This window comes from Hemiscyllium ocellatum, chromosome 15 (assembly GCF_020745735.1).
Source record: "Hemiscyllium ocellatum isolate sHemOce1 chromosome 15, sHemOce1.pat.X.cur, whole genome shotgun sequence".
NCBI classification, from domain to species: domain Eukaryota; kingdom Metazoa; phylum Chordata; class Chondrichthyes; order Orectolobiformes; family Hemiscylliidae; genus Hemiscyllium; species Hemiscyllium ocellatum.
Genome location: NC_083415.1, coordinates 6,617,292 through 6,628,358, shown reverse-complemented (window position 1 = coordinate 6,628,358; position 11,067 = coordinate 6,617,292). Strand labels below are relative to the sequence as shown.

The 11,067-nt window shown below is 45.6% G+C and overlaps 1 protein-coding gene across 1 annotated transcript in view; it reads right to left on the bottom strand.

Annotated features, from left to right (window-relative positions):
• Positions 1 to 7,236: 7,236 nt before the first annotated feature.
• Positions 7,237 to 11,067, bottom strand: part of bcl2l1 (BCL2 like 1) — a 69,923-nt gene continuing 66,092 nt past the window's right edge. Inside the window, exon 2 of the mRNA XM_060835941.1 lies at positions 7,237 to 7,357. Within this exon, the coding sequence (XP_060691924.1) occupies positions 7,319 to 7,357 (39 nt within the window). The 3' untranslated portion in view covers positions 7,237 to 7,318. The remainder of the gene's footprint in view (positions 7,358 to 11,067) is intronic.

The following is an 11,067-nucleotide window of genomic DNA, read 5'->3' as shown; positions in this document are numbered from 1 at the left end:
ACTGTCCACACTCCCAGCAATGTGCACCTCCCAACACTGTCCACTGCCCCAGCACTGTCCACACTCCCAGCACTGTCCACACTCCCAGCAATGTGCACCTCCCAACACTGTCCACTGCCCCAGCACTGTCCACTGCCCCAGCACTGTCCACACTCCCAACACTGTCCACTGCCCCAGCACTGTCCACACTCCTAGCATTGTCCACACTCCCAGCACTGTCCACTGCCCCAGCACTGTCCACCTCCCAACACTGTCCACTGCCCCAGCACTGTCCACCTCCCAACACTGTCCACACTCCCAGCACTGTCCACCTCCCAATACTGTCCACTGCCCCAGCACTGTCCACTGTCCCAGCACTGTCCACCTCCCAGCACTGTCCACCTCCCAACACTGTCCACACTCCCAGCACTGTCCACCTCCCAACACTGTCCACCTCCCAACACTGTCCACACTCCCAGCATTGTCCACACTCCCAACACTGTCCACTGCCCCAGCACTGTCCACCTCCCAACACTGTCCACACTCCCAGCACTGTCCACACTCCCAACACTGTCCACACTCCCAGCACTGTCCACTGCCCCAGCACTGTCCACTGCCACAGCACTGTCCACCTCCCAGCACTATCCACTGCCCCAGCACTGTCCGCCTCCCATCACTGTCCACACTCCCAGCACTGTCCACACTCCCAACACTGTCCACCTCCCAGCACTGTCCACTGCCCCAGCACTATCCACTGCCCCAGCACCGTCCACTGCCCCAGCATTGTCCACACTCCCAGCACTGTCCACTGCCAAAGTACTGTCCACTGCCCCAGCACTGTCCACACTCCCAACACTGTCCACACTCCCAGCACTGTCCACTGCCCCAGCACTGTCCACTGCCCCAGCACTGTCCACCTCCCAGCACTGTCCACTGCCCCAGCACTGTCCGCCTTCCAGCACTGTCCACACTCCCAGCACTGTCCACACTCCCAACACTGTCCACCTCCCAGCACTGTCCACTGCCCCAGCACTGTCCACACTCCCAGCACTATCCACTGCCCCAGCACTGTCCACTGCCCCAGCACTGTCCACACTCCCAGCACTGTCCACTGCCCCAGCACTGTCCACACTCCCAGCACTGTCCACTGCCCCAGTACTGTCCACTGCCCCAGCACTGTCCACACTCCCAACACTGTCCACACTCCCAACACTGTCCACTGCCCCAGTACTGTCCACTGCCCCAGCACTGTCCACACTCCCAACACTGTCCACACTCCCAGCACTGTCCACTGCCCCAGCACTGTCCACCTCCCAACACTGTCCACCTCCCAGCACTGTCCACACTCCCAGCACTGTCCACTGCCCCAGTACTGTCCACTGCCCCAGCACTGTCCACACTCCCAACACTGTCCACACTCCCAACACTGTCCACTGCCCCAGTACTGTCCACTGCCCCAGCACTGTCCACACTCCCAACACTGTCCACACTCCCAGCACTGTCCACTGCCCCAGCACTGTCCACTGCCCCAGCACTGTCCACCTCCCAGCACTGTCCACTGCCCCAGCACTGTCCGCCTCTCAGCACTGTCCACACTCCCAGCACTGTCCACACTCCCAACACTGTCCACCTCCCAGCACTGTCCACTGCCCCAGCACTGTCCACACTCCCAGCACTATCCACTGCCCCAGCACTGTCCACTGCCCCAGCACTGTCCACACTCCCAGCACTGTCCACTGCCAAAGTACTGTCCACTGCCCCAGCACTGTCCACACTCCCAACACTGTCCACACTCCCAGCACTGTCCACTGCCCCAGCACTGTCCGCCTCCCAACACTGTCCACTGCCCCAACACTGTCCACCCCCCTAGCACAGAGTGGCAGGTACAAGTTAGATTCCACGTTTAAGGTGAATCCAGATGGCCTTCTTTGTGATTGTGGGACCAGTCCTTCTACATTCATTACTGATTGAAACCACGTTCCTGTGAATATCCTGACAAGTGATTAATGCTGACTACTCATATTACTTGTATACTGCAGGGATCCTGACCTGGTGGTAACAAATGCTCTTTTTAACACAAGATTTGTTGCAATTTGTTGTAGATTTTGAGCTTTCTGTTAGATTTTTCTCTTTTTGTTATGTCAGTTCAAAATTAAGCAATTTTTGCTTTTGACATTTTCCACCATTATTCTTGATAAATATGTCTTTGACAAGGAAGGGGAGTTTGCAAAGGCCTAACAATAGCAGGAACTAGCAAGCCATCAGGTGCTAGTCTGCATTCAGCACTGCCTGAACCGTTAATTGTACTTGACACAAGCTTGGCTGTGTCAGGGAAAATCGAGTTTCACATGTTCAGTCTACCACAAATGACAACGTCTGTGTCAGTCAATCTATGAAAGACATTACCATGTCATGATGTTTTCCTGTTCCCTCAAACACACCCCAGGGACATTGGCCAACTCGGGCAGTTTGAGGTTCAAAATGCCTCAGAGAGGCATAGAAAATAGGAACAGGAGTAGGCCATTCAGCCCTTCGAGCCTGCACCACCATTCAATATGGATCATAATTGCTCATGCAGTTTAAGTATCCCATTCCCACTTTCTTTCCACACGCTTTGATCCCTTTAGCCGTAAGGGCGACGTCCAGTCCCCTCTTAAATATATCTACAGAACTGGCCCCAAAGGCTTTTTGTGGTAGAGGTTTTCACAGGTTCACAACTCTCTGAGAGAAGAAATTCTTCCTCATCTCAGTCCTGAGTGTATTACCCCTTATTCTTGGTTAAAAATCACAAACCCCAGGTTACATACCTGTAGGAGAAAGTGAGGACTGCAGATGCTAGAGATCAGAGTTGAAATGTGTGGTGCTGGAAAAGCACAGCTGGTCAGGCAGCAGCCGAGGAGCAGGAGAGTCGATGTTTTGAATGTCATTCTTGATGAAAAGCTAATGCTTGAAATGTCGACTCTCCTGCTGCTCGGATGCTGCCTCACCGGTTGTGCTTTTCAACATCAGGTTATAGTCCAACAGGTTAATCTGGAAATAGTAGCTTTTGGAGTGCTTCACCTTCATCGGGTGGGGGGGTGGAACAGGGTGATAAGACCCAGAATTTACAGAACAACCTCAATTATCAAATGAAATGGGCGGGGAGTATTTTGTTCGGATAACTGATTGCTTGGATAACTGATTTTTCAGATAATGGATAATATTTTTACGGGACCTTGGGATCATGTTCGGATAATCCAAAATTTGGATAATCGATTTTCAGATAACCGAGATTGTTCTGTAGAGCAAAAGATCTTAGTGTCATGCAACTGAAATGATATATTGAGCAAATCTAGATTGCTGTTAAGTCTTTCATCTTTTGGAATGGGTTGCAGGTTTCGGTTCATTAATATGTAAATCCCAGAACTTCTTCCCAATCACATTCTCGAGATAACTTAATGTTTTATTAAAAAAACGGGACATCTCAGCTCAAACAATACGTTAAGATGTGAGGTTAGAGTCTGTCTGTATCCCAATCTTGAGCCGGGCTGGTTCTATTTTTAAAGTGGGAATTTATAAAATGGATTGACTGGCTGCAGGTTGTGTGTTTTTTGAAAAAAATAGAAAGTATCTGCAGTTACAATTCTACAAATGCAAATTCACCCCATAAACTTATATGTGTGTGCACATGCATGTGAGGGGGAGAGAGAGTGTGAGTTAAGCATGTGAGTGTGTTTGCATCTGAATGTGCTTGCATGTGCTCGGTAGAGGATGTGCGTGAGTGTGAGGGAGTATAAGCTTGTGAGAGGTTGTTTGCATGAGTGTGTGTGTGTGTGTGTGTGTGTGTAGTGGAGTCACCTGTAGTGTGACATGAACCAAGGTCCCAGTTGAGGCCATCATCACGGGTACCAAACTTGGCACACACAAAGTCTATGGGATGAATTTGCATTTGCAGAATTGTAATTGCAGATATATTCTATTTTGTTCAAAAAACACAGAACCTGCAGCCAGTCAATCTATGTAACATTTTATAAACTCCTACTTTGGAAATAGAACCAGTCTGGCTCAATATTAGGATACAATCAGACTCTAGCCTCAAACCTTTAATGCATTGTCTGAGCTGAGATGTTACTTTCTTTTATAAAACTTTAAGTTATCTTGAGATTGTGACTTGAAAGAAGTTCTGGGATTGACACAGTAATGAACCAAACCTGCAACCCATTCTAAAAGATAAAAGACTTAACAGTAATCTAGGTTTATTCAATATATCGTGCCAGTTGCATGACACTGAGATCTTTTACTATAAATTCTGCATCTCATGATCCTACTCCGCCCAGCTACCTGACAAAAGTTAGTATTTCCAAATACACCTGTTCGCCTATAACCTGGTACTGGGTGATTTTTACCTTTGTCCACTGCAGTCCAACACCAGCTCCTCCACATCACCCTGATTCTTGTGACCCCTAGTTCTGAACTTCTCCAAAATCAGGAACATTTTTCCTGTATCCAGCCTGTCCAGTTCCATCAGGATGTTATACGTTTCTGTGAGATTGCCCCACATTCTTCTAAATTCCAGCAAGTGCAAGCCCAAGTTGGTCCAGTCTTTCCTCATATGTCAGTCCTGCCATCCCAGGAATCAGTCTGGTGAACCTTTGCCGGACTCCCTCAATAGCAGGAATGCCCTTTCTCAGACTAGGAGACCAAAACTGCACATAATATTGTAACTGAGCCTTCACTGGTTTCCTCAAGAAGAGGTGACATCATGTGGTCATCAGGAAGTTTATTAACCACGTGACCTTCATGAATAGAAAAGGTTTTGCATTCAGCTAGTGCACAGGTAATTTCTGCTCAAAGAGATGTTATAATGCATTCTAAACCTCAGCTTACATCGAGCTGAATTTTCTGTATCTCACTTTTTCAGAATCAGAGCATTGATGGTAGACTCTATTCGTGATTTTGGGCAACACCAGCTGATGGCAACATATTATATAGAAAAGTCTTTTATGTGAAGTGCAAAAGATTGCTATGAATGTTTGGAAGTGTGAAATAAAAGCAGAAAATGCTACAAGCATATGGTAGGTCCAGCAAACCTCTGCAGGAGAAGGATCACTAATGCTGGTTGTGACCCAGTTCCAATGAAGAGTCACACTTGAAAAAGTGACCTCCTCGGCTTAGTTCTACCTGCACTTCAGTTCCAGTATTTTGTGGATTTACCCATGATGCAGGAACTGTGGCTACACTGTGAAGGGGTTGGGTGTGCATGCAGACTCAGTACACAAAGGCACATACATAGAGACAGATAGGCACTTTCCAACTCCAACAGAACACACAGCTACACAAACAGAATAACCGAGCAGTTGGGTAATGGTGCTATTCGAAAGGATTTGATGGAGGTTACCTGTGAATTTTCAGTGGCAAAAGGAACTTGTCTGATGATGTTAATGCAAAGCATATCTATAATAGTTAAGATTGATTTCAATTAAGTTGTACTCCTGTTTTAAATGATCAAGAGAAAATGTTCATCAGGTCAAGAAAGTTTGAGAGTTCTGTGTAATTGGCATTGAGATGAAATTGCAGCATTTCTAAAAACCTTGACACTAATATGATGACAATGTGGGCTGCAGATGAGCTCAATGATTGAACTCTGAAAGTGAGGAATATTTTACAATGTTGCTATGTTGTACTGGATTGAGTTGTATGACTTGACAGCCATCATTGGCATCTGTCATTGGTAAACATAACTGTACAATTAAGAGAAACAAGGAAAGACAACAATCAAATATTTCATTGAACAATGGTCCTCATGCTACTGGGATCAGGAGTGAAGGAGGTGCAAGTGAATGTAAAATTCCTAATTCTGAAGGCTTGCTATGAATAAAAGGTGGGCCTTGTGTGATAAAAGCAATAGAAATAAAAATCAGGACCTCAAACTCATTAGGGGGAAATCTGAGTTTGAATGAAAACTAAAATTATCAAATTACAGCACTCAAAAAGACTGAATGTGAAAGACAGACAATATTGGCTGACAAAAACAAAGTGCTGCAATACTCAGCAGGTCTGGCAGCATCTGTGGAGAAAGAAACTCTGGAGTTAATCTTTTGACTTTGGTAGAACTTATCTTCATTATATTTCCCAATACCACTCCAACATAAAAAGAAATTTGTTTGTTACCTCTTCTGCTATGCCGACAGGCTATCTCTCACCAAGCCTAATCTTCTGAATACCAAACTAGTCTAGTCAACAAACTCCAACCTTCAAATTCACTTAGGGGAAAGTGAGGACAGCAGGTCCTGGAGATCAGAGTCGAGAGTGTGGTGCTGGAAAAGCACAGCCGGTCAGGCAGCATCCGAGGAGCAGGAGAGTCGACATTTTGGGTACAAGCCTTTCATCAGGAAGTTCTTCAACTTGGTTTCATCTAATTATTATTACTGTGAATCAGGTTTGCTCTTGTAGCTACACAAATTGAATGGAATATGGGAAATATGCTGAGTATTTCTGGCCTGCATGTATTACTGCCGAATGGTCTTGAGAGTGTAGAAATCACTGATCAATAATTAAACTTCACTATTAACTGATCAGAGACTGCAGAAATCATTCATGCAAATCTACAATAATAAGTTCCAAACAATATACTTTTTTTTATTTTAAACATTATAAAGGTATACTACATGACCATTCAAAGTTGACATTAAATAAAATGCAAAATAAATTACAAAATGTTTTCTATATTTGTATGTTGCTAAATCAGTTTCATCCAAAACTGCATGTTACTCAACAAGATGTGGAGGTGCTGTTTTTTTAGATTAACTAGTGTGGAAACAGGCATTTCAGCCCAACAAGTCCACACTGACCCTCCACCTAACACTATGGGCAATTTAGCATGGCTAATTCACCTGACCTGCACATCTTTGGATTGTGGGACACAGGGAGAATGTACAAACTCCACACAGACAGTCACCCAAGGCTAGAATGGAACCTGGGACCCTGGTGCTGTGAGGCAGCAGTGCTAACCACTGAGCTACTGTGCCACTCTCTATGTTGGACTGGAGTGTACAAAGTTAAAAATCACACAATCAGGTTATAGTCGAAAGGTTTATTTGGAAGGACTCATTTTCTGAGTGCTGCTCCTTCATCAGGTAACTGTGGAGCAGGAGCATAAGACACAGAATTTATAGCAAAAGATCACAATGTCATGCAACTGATACGATATATTGAGCAAATCTAGATTGCTGTTAAGTCTCATCTTTTAGAATGGGTTGCAGGTTTTGGTTCATTAATATGTAAATCCCAGAACTTCTTTCAAGTCACATTCTCGAGATAACTTAAGGTTTAACTGTGGATGTTGGATATCTGAAACAAATCAGAAATAGTTGGATAAACTCAACAGGTCTGGCAGCATCTGTGGAGAGAAAGCAGAAGCAAAATTTCAGGTTCAGTGGCCTCCTTCAGTACTGGTTGTAGCCAGGGAAAGGTTGGTATAGATGCTGAAGACAGGGGGGCAGTTAACAATATGGACAAGGAGCCCAGAGGGGGAGAGAGAGAGAGAGAGAGAGAGAGAGAGAGAGAGAGAAAGAACAGCAACTGGGCAGACAAAGGAATGGATAAAAGTGAGCTGAGAAGAAAAGCTGCTAAGGGTCCTCATTTTCCATCCCACCAGCATCTACATCCAAAGGATCATAAACTGCCACTTCCTCCAACTCCTGTGGGATGCTCCCTCCATTGTCATCTGCAGGGACTGTTCCCTCCAGGTCACCCTGGTCCACCCCTCCTGGACACTTTCCCAAGCAACCACAAAATTATAACACCTACCCATTTACTTCCTCCCTCCTCTCCATCCAAAGCTAGGTGAAGCTGTGATTTACCTGCACTCCATTCAATCTAGACCACTGTATTCACTGCTCACACTCTGGAGAGATGAAAGGCAGACTGGGCGATTGCTTTACAGAACACATGTTCTAACCGCAAAAATAATCCTGATCTTCCTGTTGCCTGTCACGTCAGTACACACCGTGTTCCCTGGCCAATGGTCTCAGGCTTGTTGCCATGTTCCAGAACAAGCTGGAAGAACAGCATCTCATTTTCCACTTGAGGACCCTTAACCTTTCAGGTCCCAATATCAAGTTCAATAACTTTATAACCTGAACACTTTATTCCAATTCCTTTCCCCATTCCCATACCCCTGGCCCTGTCATGACAATAAGCTGCTTTCAGCATAGCTAACACACTCTCATCTACTTAAGATCCCCCATTAGCGGTTATTCATTCTCCCAGGCTGACCTTTACCCATTCCCTTCTTTGCCCAACTACTGATCTCTCTGTGGGTTCCATCTCCACCTGTTGGTTACTTCTCTTCCATCTCTCACCACATCCATGAGTTCGGAATTTATATCTTTTTCTAGCTACGACCAGTTCTGAAGAAAGGTCACTGAACTTGAAACATTGCCTCTGCTTTCTCTCCACAGCTGCCTGATTTGCTGAGTTTCTCCAGCTATGAGTGCAGGTTGCTCATATCATTCACAATTACAGGCAATATTGCAATGTTCATTACATGTCAGTCATATAGCTCAAGGAATTTTTGACAGCCTTCGATATATGAAGAATGAAGGACATTGCAGTGGTTGTCCCAAGTTTTAGTGAAGTCCTCATTGCATTGTCCTCGACCCTGGAAAATAAATGCCTTCAAGACTTGGTCACAGACAACTCTTTGCGCTGAAAGACTTGGGTTGGCCTGACAATTTTCTAACTGAATTGATGGTCCTCCAGCTGCTGTTGACTGTTTATCTCAGGATGTATCCTGAGGAACAAGTGTAGAGCAGAACCCTGTGTCTCACAGCTGCTCAGTCTGAACCTTGATAAAACTTGCATCTTTTTCCAGTTCTGCCTTTTAATTCATTCACAGGATGTGTGCATTACTGGCAGGGTGTGTGTTTATTGTCATTGAGAATGTACTGATGAGCTGCCTTCTTGAAACATTGTTGTCACTGAACTGAAGGTAGACCCACAATGCTAATAGGAAAGCAATTCAGGATTTGATACTGAAGGAACAGTGATAAATTTGCAAATCTGGATAGAGAATGACTTGGGATCTTGCAAATGGTTGTGTTCTGAAGTATCTGTTGCTCTTGCCCCTTGAGGAGATATAGAGTCATAGAGATGTACAGCATGGAAACAGACCCTTCGGTCCAACCTGTCCATGCTGAACCAGATATCCCAATCCAATCTAGTCCCACCTGCCAGCACCCGGCCCATATCTCTCCAAACCCTTCCTATTCATATACCCATCCAAATGCCTTTTAAACATTGCAATTGTACCAGCCTCCCCCACTTCCTCTGGCAGCTCAGTCCATACACATATCACCCTCTGTGTGAAAAAGTTGCCCCTTAGGTCTCTTTTATATCTTCCCACTGTCATCCTATACCTATGCCCTCTAGTTCTGCATTCCCCCATCCCAGGGAAAAGACTTTGTCTATTTACCCTATCCCTGCCCCTTATAATTTTATAAACCTCTATAAGGTCACCCCTCAACCTCCGACGCTCCAGGGAAAACAGCCCCAGCCTGTTCAGCCTCTCCCCATAGCCCAAATCCTCCGACCCTTTCACACTGTGACCCCAATTTGAAGCATGAAGGTTGACATGACCCCTCAGAGAGTGGATGCCTAGTTCAGGAGTGCTGTTATAACTCTATCAGAATTCCAAAACAGCCATTGTTGGTTCCCAGGGCAGGAGCCTGAAATATCAATACTGGGAGGGGTCCTGACACTCCCACCCCCAATTTCAGAAATGATGTTTTGACAAAGGTCACAGTCCATTTGAAACATTAACTCTTTCTCTCCACAGATATTGCCTGATGTGCTGAGTGTTTCCAGTATTTTCTGCTTTTATTTTAAGATCTCCTACTGTCACCCACCAATTTTCTATCTTTTTGTTGCTTACCTAGAAATGGTCAGGGAAGGAAGAGGAGATCAAAGGTGGAGAGGGGAACTCAAAGGAGGGTATAGTCAGGAGATTGGAGGGGTAAAAGATCAAGGAACAAAAGCAGAGGCAAGAAAGGAGATTGGTGCATAGAACAGGAGGGGATTGGTACACGGGAAATTGGAAGGGGAGCCAATACTCCAGAGGGGTTGGTGTGCATGTGATTGCAGAGCAAAGCTGCAGATTGGACTTGGGAGGAATTGGGCAAAATAAACAGGAGATCGGAGAGTGGAGAAAGAGATGAGAGGTCAGTGAAAAGATTGTTGGGTGCAAGGGTTTGACAGGAGATCATAGAACTCATCACAGAATCCCTACTGTGTGGAAAGAGATCATTCAGCCCAGTGAGTCCACATTGACCCTCCTGAACATCCCAACCAAACCCACTCCACTGTCCTATCCCTGTAACCCTGCATTTCTCACGGTTAATCTACGTACCATCCCAGACATTTGGGTAATTTAGCATTGCCAATCCACTTAGCCTGCACATCTTTGCACTGTGGGAAGAAACCGAAACAGACACAAGGAGAATATGCACACTCCACACAGATAGTCGCCTTAGGGTGGAATCAAACCTGGGATCGTGAGGCAGAAGTGCTAACCAATCAGCTACTGTGCTGCCCCAAAGGAATCAGGGAAGGCAAGAGCATAGATCCAAGAGGGAAGATGAGATCAGAGGGTGACAGCACAGGAAGCTTATGGGGAGGAAACAGGAGGTCAAAGGAAGGCAAAAGATTGGAGCTGGGTCATTTGTTGGAGCATCGGAGGGCAGGGGATCCCAGAAAGGTTAGTGACCTGAGAGAAGAGACAGGAGATTTTGTCATTTACATAAATGATTTGGATGAGAGCAGAAGAGGTACAGTTAGTAAGTTTGCTGATGACACCAAAATTGGAGGTGTAGTGGACAGCAAAGAGGGTTACCTCAGATTACAACAGGATCTGGGCCAGATGGGCCAATGGGCTGAGAAGTGGCAGATGGAGTTTAATTCAGATAAATGCAAGGTGCAGCATTTTGGGAAAGCAAATCTTAGCAGGACTTATTCACTTAATGGTAAGGTCCTAGGGAGTGTTGCTGAATAAAGAGACGTTGGAGTGCAGGTTCATGTTAAGTGCAGGTAAGTGTATTAATCCTGGTGTTC